Source organism: Mastigoproctus giganteus, chromosome 4 (genome assembly GCF_048544385.1).
Source record: "Mastigoproctus giganteus isolate SK-2022 chromosome 4, ASM4854438v1, whole genome shotgun sequence".
Taxonomy (NCBI): domain Eukaryota; kingdom Metazoa; phylum Arthropoda; class Arachnida; order Uropygi; family Thelyphonidae; genus Mastigoproctus; species Mastigoproctus giganteus.
The window spans coordinates 79839721-79856823 of record NC_143578.1 but is presented as its reverse complement, the minus strand read 5'-3'; the positions used below and the strand labels follow the sequence as shown (position 1 = coordinate 79856823).

The following is a 17103-nucleotide window of genomic DNA, read 5'->3' as shown; positions in this document are numbered from 1 at the left end:
CTTCTAACGGAATTACAAGTTTTCTATAGCATGATCTACACAATTATTGCAAATTAACTGACTTGCTGAAATTTATCTCAGAAAATAATCTAGCTGAAGTTCTTGGTGAACTTACAAAACTCATAAAAGTTCTTTTGACCATTCCGATGACTACTTCAGAGTCCAAACGCTGCCATTTGACATTAAAAAGAATAAAAACATTTTTAAGGAGCACTATGAATCAGGAAAGGCTAAATGTTCAAGCAATGCTTTTAATAGAGAAAAGCTTGGTCAACAGTGCACCAAACTTGAATAAAAATATTATTAATCTATTTTCAACAAATAGAAACCGAATAATGGATTTTGTTTTAAAATAAAAGTTCAAGTCTGTTAATGGTAAATGTCTAGTTAATGTTTTTTAGTATTTTTAACATTACTGTGTATGTCTACATGTCTTATAACCAAGGCAATTTAATGTAACTTTAAGACACAGCACCCCAAAATATCAGAGTCACAAGCCACCACTGTGTATATATATAGGGTGTCTCAAAAATACACGGCATAACTTCAGGAATGAGTTCCTCATATGTAGACAAAAAAAATATTTTATATTAACATAGTTCTGGAAATGCTTGGTTCCCGAGTTATTAACCAGAATGTCTCATCTCCCACAGGTGATTTCCTTCATCACAAGGTACTGACAGAATCTGGTGGTTTTCCATTTCAACCATATACTCAAATCAGGAGCAAGTAGACATGCACTTTATGTATGGTTTGGCAGACAACAATGTTCTGGAGGCTCGTCGTTTGTACCACGAAAGGTACCCAGAACGAGATGTCCAGACGGGAAAACGTTTGAAGGCATCCATCGCCGCCTTTGTGAACATGGGACTTTTACACCTCGTGCTGCAAGGTTATTAAGCAGATAAAAAGATTAGTATGCTGCACCCAAAAGAGATGATGCAGAGCAGGTAGAAATCAATGGTTAGACCAATGATTTCTACAGTGGTCACTGATTACTGTATATAGGTCTGGTAGCCTCATTTTGAGGAAAGATATTGGTTTGTTTCACAAGGAGTGCGACAAAAAGATATTTCTTTTGTGAAAGGCTTTAACTTTACTATAAATTAAAGTTAAAATTGAATACTTCTCATACAGCAGGTGGCCAGCTGCAAAGAAGTAAAAGTGTTTCTGAATTCTCCAGCTGAAAATATATCTCAAACTGGGTTCAAAACATTGTCACCTAATTGTGCAGAACTGTTGAGTAAAATGGACTTTTTTGTAATTGTTACTTAAAACCAATAAACGAAGGATTTTTTCTTGATATTTACATTGTGAAAAGTGTTCAATTTAGAGCAAAGAGATACTTAAGGAACAAACATTCCAGTTCTGCAAGTTCTAAGGTTTGAAAACTATCTATGTGATGGTCTGAGTAATGTGTTTAACATCTTTAAAAGGACTGAGCAAACTTAATTATATATATATATATATATATATATATATAAGATACATTTTCTCTCTCTCTAGGGTGATGCAAATATGGGGATATAGATTCAAATTTAATTTGAATAACAACTTTAGATTAGACGTATAAAAGTTTACCTTTAGTCAAACAGTAGCAACTACTTGGAACAAGTTGGCAACTAGTATTGTAGAATTATTGAGGTAATTATTATTACTAGCCATATAGTGCAAGGAAGCCTGAGGCTTATGCTGCACCAGCTAAAAATAAATTTCCAAGTTACCCTGAGAGGGAGAGAGAGAGAGAGAGAGAGAGAGAGAGAGAGAGAGAGAGAGAGAGAGAGAGAGAGAGAGAGAGAGAGAGAGAGAGAGAGAGAAGTACAAGGGAATCACCAAGAAAGAAAAGAATGATGATATTCAGCTCAGGACCCTGGGGTGCCAAGCCCATACTCATATTGTTGGGATATCAGAGACGTGGTGTCACACAGATATAAGGAATGCGGAACTGGAATTTGGGGAATACAATGTGTATAGAAAGGATAGACAGGACAGGAGGGGAGGAGGGGTTATGCTATTAGTTAAGAAACACATAAAGTCCAAGGAAGTGAAGCCAGTCGACATCGATGGACAGGGCAGTGTCGAGTCAGTTTGGTGTGACATAAACATAGGGAAATCAAAATTGAGAGTAGGAGTGTGCTATAGGCCTAATGACTCTGATGAGTATAATAAGATATTGTACAGGGAAATAGAGTGGGCCAGTAAATCAGAGTGTCTTATAATGGGGGATTTTAATTTCCCAGATATTGACTGGAATTTGTGGGTTGGTCACTCGCACACTAGCAAGGCTTTTGTGGATTTATTGGATGATTGTTTTCTACATCAGCATGTTCGTGAGGCAACAAGAGGGAGCAATACTCTTGATCTGATTATCAGTAGTGATTCTTCATGCATTAAGAATCTGCAGATAAATGAACCACTAAGTGGCAGTGATCACAGTGTGTTGAAGTGGGATTTACTCAAGGAGGTAACTACCATCAGAGGTAAAGGGAAGGGTTTTTGTTTTCGTAAAGGCGACTATGATGGTCTGAGACAGTATTTAAATTCCCAAAATGCAAACTCAAAATGGGAAGCATTCAAGGAACTAATCTTGGAGGCTAACAGGCTTTACATACCAACTAAGAAATATTGTTCAAGGTTTAGGCCTAAATGGTTGTCAGATGAACTAATGAGACATGTGGCAGAGAAGAAAAATGCATGGGATACATACAAATTAATGGGTGACATGGAAGCATATGATAGATATAAGTTGGTCTGTAACCAAGTCACAAAGGAGATTAGGCAGGCAAAGGCAGACTACGAAAAATCCTTGGCAAAGGATGCAAAGAAAAACAGAAAAGAGTTCTTTACCTATTTAAACTCAAGAAGGAAAGGGATGAATCAGATTGGTCCACTGGATATTGATGGTTCAAAAGTTGAGGATCCTGCTCAGGTGGCAAACAATCTAAACGAGTATTTTGCATCTACATTCACGCATGAGGAGTTATTCAGGAAGGAGAATGATGTAGGTAAAGTAAACATTGGCAGTGAGCTGGATGATTTTGTAATAACTGAGAGGAAAGTGGAGGAGAGATTGTTGAGGATAAACATAAAAAAGGCACCTGGGGTGGATGGGATCTATCCAGTTATATTAAAGGAGGCAGCAAAGGAAGTAAGCAAACCCCTGGCCATAATTATGAGAGCTTCTTTGGACTCAGGGGAGGTACCCATAGACTGGAGATGTGCAAATGTAACCCCAATTCACAAAGGAGGATCAAAGGCTGACACAAGTAATTATAGACCTGTTAGTTTAACTTCTGTTCCAGGTAAATTAATGGAGGCACTGGTTAAAGAAGCACTGCAGGATCATCTAGACAAGAATTCAGTTATAGCTCAGACGCAGCATGGTTTTGTTAAGGGCAGGTCTTGCCTGACCAATTTGATTGGATACTATGATGTAGTCACAAAAGAACTGGATGCAGGGAATAACTTTGATATTATATATTTGGATCTTAGAAAGGCTTTTGATACTGTTGCACATGGAAGACTGCTGCACAAATTGGAGCAGTGTGGCATTGAAGGCAAATTGCTGCTATGGATAAGGGGATGGTTGAGTGGCAGAAGACAGAGAGTGGTAATCAATGGACACTGCTCAACGTGGACTACTGTTATTAGTGGAGTTCCTCAGGGTTCAGTGTTGGGTCCGTTGTTGTTTTCGGTGTTTATGAATGATATTGATGATGGGATATCAAGTTTAATGTCCAAGTTTGCAGATGATACAAAGGTTGGCAGGGTTGTTAAGGACACCACTGACGCTATGCTGCTGCAACAGGATCTGGAAAGGTTGAACAGATGGGCTGAGAGGTGGCAAATGAAGTTTAACATTGACAAATGTAAAGTACTACATATGGGAAACAGTAACACCAGAGCAACGTATCAACTCTGCGGTACTACACTGACAGTGGTGGAGAATGAAAAGGCCCTGGGGGTAATTGTGCAGGCAGATATGAAGTTCTCTGAGCAGTGCACACGAGCTGCAAGAGTGGCTCATGGTGTCTTGTCAATGATATACAGGAATTTTTCTAGCAGGGATAAGGAGGTGATTATTCCCTTGTATAAGGCAATGGTTAGGCCACATCTTGAGTACTGTATACAGGTCTGGAGGCCTCATTTCAAGAAGGATGTAGAGCTGCTGGAACGGGTACAGAGAAGGGCAACAAGATTAGTGAATGGAACAAAGGGTTGCTCTTACGAAGAATGGCTTAAGTTTTGCAAATTACAGAGTCTGGAGACTAGGCACCGGCGAGGTGATCTAATAGAGGTGTATAAGGCTTTGAATGGTTTGAGCATGCTCAATGCCAATGGGATTCTTCATCTTGCTCAGAATAATCAGCTCAGAGGGCATAAATTCAAATTGAGGAAGGACGGATGTCGGATAGATGTGCAGAAGTTTGCCTTTGGCCAGCGGGTGGTTGGTTGGTGGAACCGACTTCCATCACTTGTTGAAGTTGATAGCCTAAACAAATTTAAGGCTCAACTGGACAGGTATTTCGAGTGAAGGGAGGGGTGAAATGGGAGTGGTGTGTTTTTTTTTGGCTGATGCTGAATAAGCTTGCTTTCTTGCATCATATGCCTCTACTAATGCTAATGCTAAGTTTAAAGGGGAGTTAGGTAAATATATAGAGGGGATAATAGATAAACTTATTTTTTGCCAGATACTATACAAGCTCGTCTTTCTTGCACTGTTCTATCATTTTAATATTAATAATAATCAAAAATTTATGTACTCACATATTTCTGCATTTTGTAATTTTTTTTTTCTGCATTGGCATATTTCTGCACACCACTTTCAGTATTTCATTGAAGGCATTTTAATGTTTTTTCAAATTATAACAATGAATATAAGTCAGACATTTTGTGAAAAAGGTGTTCCACTAAATTTTGTTATATTGAAATTAAAAATTAGGTCTTTATATTTGACTTTAAAAATAGCAAACACAAACCTGAACAGGATAATATCCACCATTATATGGATTATGGCAAGAAGTCTGATCTGATCCTAAATCTACTAACAACTCTCCTGTTTTGTCCAATTCTGTCACCATCCTCTCCCTAAGGAAAATTAAATTAGTTTTTTTATATAAAATAAAATTTTTTCATGCCAACAGCTAAGAGAGATAACCATACAAAGAAGTGATCTATTAAGAAACAGCAAAATGTAAAAAAAAAATAATAAAATACCCAATTTATTATCAGCCATGATTGGGAGAGATCTGGCTTAACCACACATACACACACACCTGAAAACCCATTCTCCATACTCTAGTATTTGAATCATCTAAGGAAAGGGTTACTGCTACCCATATGCAGTACCTTGCATTTGTTAATGTTAAAATTCAGTTGCCATTCTCAGCCCATCTGCCCAACTTTTCCAGATCCTATTGCAGAAGCAGCATACTTTCATTACTGTTATTAACAACCCTCTCAACCTTTGTATCATCTGCAAACTTTGACATTAAGCTTGATATACCTTCATCAATATGATTGATAAATATACAAAACAACAATGGGCCCAACACCGAACCCTGGGGGACACCACTAATAGCATTAGTCCATGAAGAGCAGCGTCCATTGATTACCACTCTCTGTCTTCTCCCACTCAACCATCCTTTTATTCATTGTAGCAACTTGCCCTTAATGCCGTACTGATACAATTTGTATAGTAGTCTTCCATGTGCAACAGTATCAAAAGCTTTCCTGAAATCCAAGTATATTATATCAAAATTAATTATTTTTTGCATCCAGTTCCTTTGTGACCATGTCATAGTATCCAATCAAATTTGTCAGACAAGACTTCCCCTTAACATACAATTCTGCAATTCTGCCCAGACATGATAGGAGGCGGTATATGATGAGAGCCCTGTCGATCAATTCGGACTTGGAAAGATTGTGCAAGGCTCAAGGGGCAGAATTTTTTTAAGCCTGGTCTGTACTTGTTAACAGGAGAGACTGCTTCTACAGGGATGGGATACACTTAAATAGAAAGGGTGCAAGAATGTTTGCTGATGCTATTGAGGCAGTGTTAGGTGGGTCGGAAAACTGCTAGATTTGGGGGATACAAGGACTAATAGATTAACAGTAGCCACTGGCAGAGGTGAAAGTGATTCTTGCTGCTTCTATTGGAATGAGCAGCAGCCTGGAAAATAAGATACAGGATATTTCAGAGACTGCTGGGAGTCATTAGGGTACAAGTAAACACATGGGTTGTGTTAGGGTAGCTAAGAAAAAGAACAAGTGCTTGTATACTTGCGTGTACACCAATGCTAGGAGTTTGGTAAATAAATTTGATGAATTTGAGGTATTGCTCAAAGCATCAAAGGCGGATATTGTTGGGATATCAGAGACGTGGTGTCACACAGTTATAAGTAATGCAGAACTGGAATTTGGGGAGTACAACGTCTACAGAAAGGATATACAGGATAGGAAGGGAGGAGGGGTTATGCTATTAGTTAAGAAACACATAAAATCCAAGGAAGTGAAGCCAGTTGACATCGCTGGACAGTGCAGTGTTGAGTCAGTTTGGTGTGACATAAGCATTGGGAGATCAAAATTGAGAGTAGGAGTGTGCTATAGGCCTAATGACTCTGATGAGTATAATAAGAAACTGTACAGGGAAATAGAGTGGTCCAGGAAATCAGAGAGTCTTATAATGGGGGATTTTAATTTCCCAGATATTGAGACTGGAATTTGGGGGCTGGTTACTCACACATATGCAAGGCTTTTGTGGATTTATTGGATGACTGTTTTCTAAATCAGCATGTTCGGGAGGCAACTAGAGGGAGCAATACTCTTGATTTGATTATCAATAGTGATTCTTCATGCACTAAGAATCTTCAGATACAGGAACCACTCGGGGGCAGTGATCACAGTGTGCTGAAGTGGGATTTACTCAAGGAGGTAACTACCATCAGGGGAAAAGGGAAGGGTTATTGCTTTCGTAAAGGCAACTATGATGGTCTGAGACAGTATTTAAATTCTATACAGTGGGACCAACTGATGATGTTACCAACAGCAAACTCAAATTGGGAAGCATTCAAAGAACTTATCTTCGAAGCTACTAGGCTTTACATACCAACTAAGAAATATTGTTCAAGGTTCAGGCCTAAATGGATGTCAGATGAACTAATGAGACATATGGCAGAGAAGAAAAATGCATGGGATACATATAAATTAACATGTGACACAGAAGCCTATGATAGATATAAGTTGATCTGTAACCAAGTTACAAAGGAGGTTAAGCAGGTGAAGGCAGATTACGAGAAATCTTTGGCAAGGGATGCAAAGAAAAACAGGAAGGAGTTCTTTACTTATGTAAACTCTAGAAGGAAGGGGATGAATCAGATTGGTCCACTTGATATCGACGGTTCAACTGTTCATGATCCTGCTCAGGTAGCTAACAAACTAAATGAATATTTTGCATCTACATTCACACATGAGGAGTTATTCAGGAAGGGGAATGCCATAGATGAAGTAAACAGTGGCTGTGAGCTAGATGATCCTGTAATAGCTGAGAGTAAAGTGGAGGAGAAATTGTTGAAGATAAATATAAGAAAGGCACCTGGGGTTGATGGGATCTATCCAGTTATATTAAAGGAGGCAGCAAAGGAAGTAAGCAATGTGTTACCCATAATTATGAGAGCTTCCTTGGACTCTGGGGAGGTACCCACAGACTGGAGATGTGCAAATGTAACCCCAATTCACAAAGGAGGATCAAAGGCTGACATAAGTAATTATAGACCTGTGAGTTTAACTTCTGTTCCAGGAAAATTAATGGAAGCACTGGTTAAAGAAGCACTGCAGGATCATCTTGACAAGAATTCAGTTATAGCTCAGACACAGCATGGTTTTGTTAACGGAAGGTCTTGCCTGACCAATTTGATTGGATACTATGATGTAGTCACAAAAGAATTGGATGCAGGGAATAACTTTGATATTATATATTTGGATCTTAGAAAAGCTTTTGATACTGTTGCACACGGAAGATTGCTGCACAAATTGGAGCAGTGTGGTATTGGTGGCAAATTGTTGCTATGGATAAAGGGATGGTTGAGTGGCACAAGACAGAGAGTGGTAATTAATGGACACTGCTCATCGTGGACTAATGTTATTAGTGGAGTCCCTCAGGATTCAGCGTTGAGTCCACTGTTGTTTTCTGTATTTATTACTAATATTGATGATGGTATATCAAGCTTAATGTCCAAGTTTGCAGACGATACAAAGGTTGGCAGGGTTGTTAAGGATGCTACTGACGCTATGCTGCTGCTGCAACAGGATCTGGAAAGGTTTAGCAGATGGGCTGAGAGGTGGCAAATGAAGTTTAACATTGACAAATGTAAAATACTTCATATGGGAAACAGCAATGCCAGAACAACATATCAATTCTGTGGTAATACACTGACAGTGGTAGAGAATGAAAAGGACCTGGGGGTAATTGTGCAGGCAGATATGAAGTTCTCTGAGCAGTGCAGATGGGCTGCAAGAGTAGCTCATGGTGTCTTATCAATGATATACAGGAATTTTTCTAGCATGGATAGGGAGGTGATTATTCCCTTGCATAAGGCAATGGTCAGGCTGCACCTTGAGTACTGTATACAGGTCTGGAGGCCTCATTTCAAGAAGGATGTAGAGCTGCTGCAACGAGTACAGAGAAGGGCAACAAGTTTTGTGAATGGAACGAAGGGTTGCTCTTACGAAGAAAGGCTTAAGGTTTGGAAATTACAGTGTCTGGAGACTAGGCACCGGCGAGGTGATCTGATAGAGGTGTACAAAGCCTTGAACGGTTTGAGCATGCTCAATGCTGATAGGATACTGCCTCTTGCTCAGAATAATCACCTGAGAGGGCATAAATTCAAATTGAGGAAAGACAGGTGTAGGATAGATGTGCGGAAATTTGCCTTTAGCCAGCGGGTAGTTGGTTGGTGGAACAGACTTCCATCCCTTGTTGTGGAAGTTGAAAACCTAAATAAATTTAAGGCTCAACTGTACAGGTATTTCGAACGAACAGAGGGGTGAAGTGGAAGGGTTTTTTTTTTTTTTTTTGGCTGATGCTGCATAAGCTTGCTTTCTTGCATCATATGCCTCTACTAATGCTAATCTAATGCTAAACCCATGCTGTGTCTGAATTATTACTGCAGTTTGTCTACATGATCTTGCAATGCTTCTTTAACTAATGACTATTATTTTCCCTGAAACAGAAGTCAAACTAACAGGTCTGTAATTACTCATTTCTCCCTTTGATCCCCCTTTGTGAACTGGAGATATGTTTGCATTTCTCCAGTCAGTAGGGACTACCTCCCCGAGTCCAAGGAAGCTCTCATAATTATGGCTAAGGGTTCGCTTACTTCCTTTGCTGCCTCCTTTAATATAACCGTTTAATTGCCATCCACCTCAGGTGCCTTTCTTATGTTTAAATTCAACAAATTCTTCTCCACTTTGCTCTCAGCGATTACAAAATCATTTAATTCTCTGTTAGATTTTGATAAACATCTGACCTTCTCCTCCTTGAATAACTTCTCATGTGAATGTAGATGCAAAATACTCATTTATTTTAGCAGCTATCTGAGAATGATCATCTACAGTCAAACTATTGATGTTAAATGGACCAATCTGATTTATCCTCTTCCTTTTAGAGTTTATATAAGAAAAGAAGTCTTTGCTGTTTTTCTTTGCATCCTTTGCCAAAGATTTCTCATGATCTGCCTTTGCTTGCCCAACCTCCTTTGTGACTTGATTATAGACTAGCTTATATCTACCATAGGTTCTGTGTTGCCTGATAATTTATATGTATCCCATGCATTTTTCTTCTCAGCCACATGTCTCATTAGTTCATCTGACATCCATTTGGGCCTAAACCTAGAACAGTATATTTTAGTTGGAACAAAAAACCTAGTAGCTTCCAAGATTATTTCCTTGAATGCTTCCCATTTAGAATGCTGTTGGCAACATTCATCAGTTGGTCCCACTGGATGGAATTTAATAAATCCCTGAGATCACTGTAGTCACTTCTGCAAAAGAAAAAACCCTTTACCTCTAATCGTAGTTTAAAAAAAAAAGTTAAAAGTTACGTTATTCCAGAATTACTGCTGCCTGCACTCAGTAACATGTACTTGCATACGTTCCTAGACATACAGAGCTTTCATAAAGTCCTTGTATACTTTAAAACACAATAACTTAGATTCTATATGAGATATAAACAATATGTAAAATGCATTGGAAAGGTAATTTATTCTAGTTTTTATACACAAAAGTAATTACTTAATTTATTCAAATTTTGTTTTTTAATTAGTTTCCAGATAGTCTACCCTACAGGAGATGGCTCGAAAAAAAAGTGAACTGTATCCTCTGGTTAGCAGAACTGAAGTCCATATCAGCTGTTGGAAAAAAAATTTATGACATTACACAAAGGAAGCACCACACAGAAAATTTCAAAAATTTCAATTTCAAACTGGATGAAGAGGTTTAAAGAGGCAGGTTCTGTTAATGATCCCACAAACAAGAAGGCCAAGATTAAACAAGAGACTGTGGTATCTGTTGGGGAAGCTTTTCCACAAAGTCCATGTAAATCACTAAGAAAGGCATCTCTGGAATTCAGTGTTCCTAAAGCAACAGTGCACAAAATTCTTAAAGTGAAATTACATGGGTGACCATACAAGATTCAAGTGCTTTAAATGTTAGCATTAGCATAGGTATATGATGCAAGAAAGAAAGCTTATACAGCATCAGCCAAAAAATAAATAAAAATTCCATTTTATACAACCATTCACTCTAAACATTTGTCCAGCTCTTCCTTGAATTTATTTAAGCTATCAACTTCCACAACAACAGATGGAAGTTTGTTATAGCAATCAACCACCCTCTAGCTAAAGGCAAATTTCTGCACATCTATTTGACAACTGTCTTTCCTCAATTTCAGTTTATGCTCCCTCAGGTTTGTAATATGAGCAAGAGGAAGAATCCCATCAGCATTGAGCCTGCTCAATCCATTCAAGGCCTTATACACCTCAATCAGATCACCTCACAGGTGCCTAGTCTCCAGGTGCTGCAATTTGCATAACTTAAGCCTTTCTTTGTAAGAGCACCTCCCCCCTAGTTCACCTCACCAATCTTGTTGTCCTTCTCTGTACTCATTCTAGCAAGTACAGAGAAGGCCTGACCATTGCCTTATACAAAGGGATAATCACCTCCTTATCCCTACTAGCATTTCTGAATATAGCACCCATAAGGCTAATAATAATATCATTGACAAGACCCAATGACCAACTCTGGCAGCCTGTCTGCACTGCTCGGAAAACTTCATATCTGACTGCACAATTACTCCCATGTCTTTTTCATTCTCTACCACCCTGAGGGTAGTACTACACAGTTGGTACGTTTCTCTGGAGTTACTTCTACCCATATGCAGTACTTTTCTTTTGTCAAGGCCGACCGGGCTAGCCGAGTGGATAAAGTACCTGCCCGGCAACCCAAAGGTCGCGGGTTCGATTCCCGCCTCGGGCTTGGATCAAAGTACTGCAAAAACCTTGGGAGGTGCAATATGGCCACAGAAGCCGATGCGCCAACAACTACCAAATCAAAAAAAATCTTTTGTCAATGTTAAACTTCAGTTGCCACTTCTCAGCCCATCTGCCCAACTTTTCTAGATCCTGTTGCAGTAGCATACTGTCCATGTTGCTGGAAGAGGACTCCCATTTGAGATTAGCTTTCTTACACAAGTTTAATGAAAACATTGAAAATGGCATCTTATATCTTGACAAACTAATCGTTAGTGATGAAGCAATGTTTCACATTATTGGCAAGGTTAATTGCTATAATTGCCATATTTTGGAAACAGAGAAACCACAACAAGTCTGGAAACATAAAATGAACATTAAACTAAATTTCCCTAAAATTAATATCTGTGTATCCAGATAAAAACACATAATTGGTATTGTTTTTTTTTTTTTTGAAAAAAAGTGGTTAATGGTGATAGTTACCTTGCAATACTAGAGGATATTTTTATTCCTGAACTAAGACAATTAAGAATTGAAGGCAATAAAAGTTCTTCAGCAAGATGGAGCACTGTACCACTTCACTCAGAACATTCAACAATTTTTATACTTAGTCTTCCCAAACAAATGTATTGGCAGAGATATTCCAATTGCTTGGCCAGCTTGCTCACCCAATTTGTCTCTTTTGCACTGGGATCACAAATGCAATTAATGCCATAACTGAAACACACCTGAAAAACGTATTTATGGAATTGCAAAATCATATTACACTTTGCATCAGTAATAATGGAGGTTATGTCAAATATATAAAAACCTCTGGGCTGGGCTGGTTGATAAGTTTCTAGCCTCTCATAGATAGGAGACTTACTTTTGGTGAATATACACCGATGAGCCAAAACATTATGACCTAATATGATGTTGGTCCTTCACGTGCAGCCAAAACAACTCGTACCCAGCGAGACATAGATGCTACAAGATTTCTAAATGTGTCTTATGGTATCTGGTATCAACATGTAACCAGCAAATCCTTTAACTCCTAGGTTCGGGTTGAGACACTGCAGATCGGAGTTGCTGTTCCAACACAAACCACAGATGCTCGATGGGATTGATGTCTTGAGAATTTGGAGGCCAGAGCAATACCTGGAAGTCTTCCTCATGTTCTGCGAACCAGTCTCAAACAATCTGGGCAGTGTGGAATGGCGCATTATCCTGCTGAAAGATGGTACTGCTAGAGGGGTAAACCATTGCCGTGAAAGGGTGTACCTGGTCAGCAATGATGTTTAGGTAGGTGGTAGACATCAGAGTGCCTGGCACATGGATGACTGGACCCAGGGTATCCCAGCAGAACATCGCCCAAAGCATGACACTGCCGACGCCCGCCTGTTTTCGTTCCATAGTGCATCCAGGTGCCATAACTTCCCAGGTAAACGATGCACATGTACCCAGCCATCCACATGGTACAACAGGAAATGCAATTCATCAGATGAACTTCTTCTTTTCACTCAAGGTCCAGTTTCGATGCTCGCATGCCAATTGTAAGTGCTGTCGCTGGTAGATCGTGGTTAGCATGGGCACTCAGAGCAGCCTTGTGGCTAACAGCCCCATTTTCAGCAGGGTTCAATGTACTGTGTGTTGTGACACTTTATTCCCGTCACCAGTGAGTTGCACCACAGTCACCCTTCTGTTGCCACGTACAATCCAGGAGAGCTTTTGCTTACCTCGAGCATTTGATGAGCTGCGGTCATCCAACACCTTGCCAGCGGTTCGTGGGTTTCCCCTCCTTGGACCACTTCTGGTAGGTGCAAATTGACCATGAGCATCCCACCAGCTGTGCCATTTCGGATATGCTCTTACCCAGTCATCTGGCCATTACAATTTGGCCTTTGTCAAACTCGCTTATGTCCACTGCCTTTCCTATCTGAAGAACAAGAGTAACACTGATTAATGGAGCTCAGTATCAGGTGTTTTTTATACTGTATCCTGACCCACACACGCATTGTAGTTCACCTGCAGTTTCTTCGATTTGCATAACGACTTGCTGGTCATAATGTTTTGGCTCAGCGGTGTATATATTTTTTAATAATTATAAAATTATTGGAAAAAAATATTCACCAAAAGTACATCTCCTTTTATATGAATGTATGCAAAGCTGTAGTCTATAATTTACAAGACTTTTTTTTTTTAGGTCATTGAAGTTTGAGCCTGCATAAAAGGAAAAAAATTTAACACTAAGCTGTAATAAAATATCTCTATAAAAAGGGGTTATCAAACAAGGATATATTCATGAAGACATGATAAAGACATTAAAATAATCTCCCCCAAAAAATGGGGTGGCTGAATTGAAATTTAATAGAACCAGCATCCAAGATAAAGAGCACAGTGGATGTGCGCTTTATTTTATTTTCTGCTTTTATTGTTTTTTCAAAAAATTATTTGTTTTATTGTTTTATTTATCAACAGCAACCACCCCAGAAAACGTCAGTAAAGTTTGTGACATGGTGAGGAATGACCACAAGTAACAGTTAGAGAAATAGTAGAGGCTATAGGCATCTCAATTGAATAGGTTGGTGCACCATGGCCACAGATGCCAATGTGCCTAATAAATCCCCAAACAAACAAACATTGAATAGGTGAAAAGCAGTCTGTCAAATGAATTAGCTGTGATAAAAGTTTCAACCCAATTGATTCTCTGTCCTTTGACACCAGAAACATCTTCAGTTTAAAGCTTCAAAGAAACTATTTACTTGTTATCAAGATCCTGAAAACTTACTGGCTAGATATATAATTATGAATGAAATATGGCTTTATCACTGAAAACCAGAGTCAAAACTGCAATCAAAACAATGGAAGCATGCTGATTCATCACTTCCAAAGAAAGCCAAACCAGTCTCTTCAGCAATTAAGGTCACTACACGGTCACAGCACCAAATCTAGCCCCATCTGATTTCCACATATTCTCAAAGCTTGTGTGGAAGAAAATTTGGGTTGTTTGATAAGGTGATAGTGGCTACCCACTCCTTTTTCCTGTACCTTCAAGAAAACAACTACAAAACTGAGATCAGGCATCTGAAGCATTGCTGGAAAAAATACATTGAGTTACAAGGAGATTACATTGAAAATTGTATAAAGTCAATGTCCAATAATAACTCCTTCTATATAGGCTAGAAACTTATCAAGCAATCCTTGTGCATACATCTACAAAATTGTATTCAAATGAAAAGCCATTTCCAAGAAACAAATTAATAGGTAGAAGCCTTGCACTTGTGCTTTTGTGACTTTTATGTATGATTTTTTGTCCTCTTCCCAACCCAAAAGTGTTACAATTATTTGGTTGATTACATTTTATTTATGTGATTTGTTTTCTCTGCCTTTTCACGATGTTATCCTATGCGAGACAGTTTCTGCTCAATTTTTGGCCTGCTAACAAAGGCTTTCCATCACTGGCCACCATTGCTGTTGCTCACCTTGTTAAAATTTTCCACAAAGAAAAATCCTGTAAATTACAGAAGTACAAGAGAGTTCCATCTGCTTCTAAAGCAGGTGGAATTGTCTGCTGTCTTCTCCTAAAGGATCTCTCCTAAATTCCTGCCTCCAGTCCTTTCCCACCATTGTCTTTTCAATTGGGACCATCTGCCTTCAACTGTTTACATAGTCCATGTGGATGTTGTGGACCTGCTCCTCTCACCAACATTAGTTGACTGCAGTGACTTTCTCAACCTGCACTTCTTTAGTCAAAATATCTGCAAATTAAAGAATAAATTTCCTGATCTTGAAATTTCTCTTCTTTCCTCTGACTTTCGTATCTATTGCCTTACCGAAACCTGGGTTAGTGAGGATATTTGGGATATTATTTTATTATTTTTCCCAGTATTGCTGGTTATAACGTTTATGTGAATAACAGAACAGTTAAAAATGGGGCAGGTTTATAAAAGAGAGCTTTGTTGTATCAAAATTTTTGTACCTCGATCCCATGTTTTTGAAGCCCTGTTATAATGGAATGCCACCTGGGCTTTATAGATTTGATTGCCAGGCTCATCCATCAACTTAATTTGAAAATTAGCACAATTATTTTTGGTGACTTTAATATTCCTCTGCCTTTCTGTTATGAATTACAATCACAAATGTTTCAATATTTAAGTGTTCTAAATTTAATCTGAATTGTTAACTTTCCTACCAGACCTGGCTAAACATTTGATCCATTAATCATGAATATAACTAGCTTCTTCTATACCTGGGAATCCCCTTTTCTCTCCAAGCATCTTCCCATCTCTTTGTCCTTGCCTCTGTTTGATATGACTTACTGTTTTGTACTTCTGACTGGCAGCAAATAAATGGATATTATCGTTATTTAGAAAACCTAATCAGGTTTAACTTTTTTCCCCTAACCTAGTTTATGTAACTGACTGTGGTGCAAATATGATTTCATTGTTAAAAAGTATTAAAAGTCTGAACCGTTCTGCAAACATACTGAACAAAATATTTTGCATCACACATTTCAATTTAAAGATACAGAAAATATAGATAATCTCATAAATTTAGAAAGTGTGATTAGCATTGGAAAATCTCCTGCTACATATTTTAAACAATCAAATATACAAAACTATTAAAACAAACCTTACGGCAGTAGTTGAAACAAGACAGAACAGCTTGTTCACAATGTTTGAATCTATTTACATGCAATATGATCACATCAATGAAATATTGTTGGAAAGATCTGAGGGGCATTGTCTTGATGATTTAAATGCTCTTTTAATAAAAAATATTTTAGTATTTTGAGAGCAATTTAAAAAAAAAACAGCTTCAGATGCACTGGAAGTTTCCAGTAAGCCAACACTACATTTAACTATAATCTACATTTTAACTACAGCAAAGTAGCATAGTGACACAGCAAAGCAAATTTGCTATATCACTATTTAGCAAACAAAAGGGCACCATCTACTGAAATGAACTAATTTTCATTTAACTGTTTAGCATGAAAGGTATTACTCTAATTACTAATGAGTCATTAATATAGAGCACAACAAAGTTCACTGTCTTACCTGGATGTATGTATTTATGGTTAACCAAATTTCATACAAGAACTTATATACTGACACTTCCAGCCCTCAGTTATGTATGGGGATATTATTTCTTAGTTTAAAAGAAAATCTCTATCTACATGGAACAGAAATTTCAACCATATTTATTAGAAAAACTAGCTTTGCTTTTTTCATCGAAAACTGAAAAGTTTAAAACTTTTGGATAACAAAACTGAAATAATAGGAATAACAAATGAAATGAAAGCCTGGTAAGAAAACAAAAGAAAACAACTTATTACTAAATTACATCATTGCCACATGACATTGAAAGACAAGAATTAAAAGATTCTATAGAAAGAAAGAGAAGGAAGGTGATTTGTTTTATATGGAAAAGACTCAGGCGATGAACATTTTTGACCTTCACTTAACGAAATTCAAAATTATATCAAAGTGAAACTTTCAAAGCCAATTTCTGACAATAGAGATTTTCGGTTATTGAAGTGGTGGAAAAAAAATTTTTTTTCCTTCTTCAAAATCTTGCAGCTGTAGCTCATTTCATTCTT

At 38.1% G+C, this 17103-nt stretch overlaps 1 protein-coding gene across 2 annotated transcripts in view; it reads right to left on the bottom strand.

Moving 5' to 3' along the window:
• The window catches only part of LOC150086861 (urocanate hydratase-like), a 379529-nt gene that overhangs the window by 214826 nt on the left and 147600 nt on the right, over positions 1 to 17103 (bottom strand). For both annotated transcript variants that reach the window (XM_090371633.1, XM_090371634.1), the window contains exon 10: positions 4980 to 5088. In XM_090371633.1, the coding sequence (XP_090227759.1) occupies positions 4980 to 5088 (109 nt within the window). The remainder of the gene's footprint in view (positions 1 to 4979; positions 5089 to 17103) is intronic.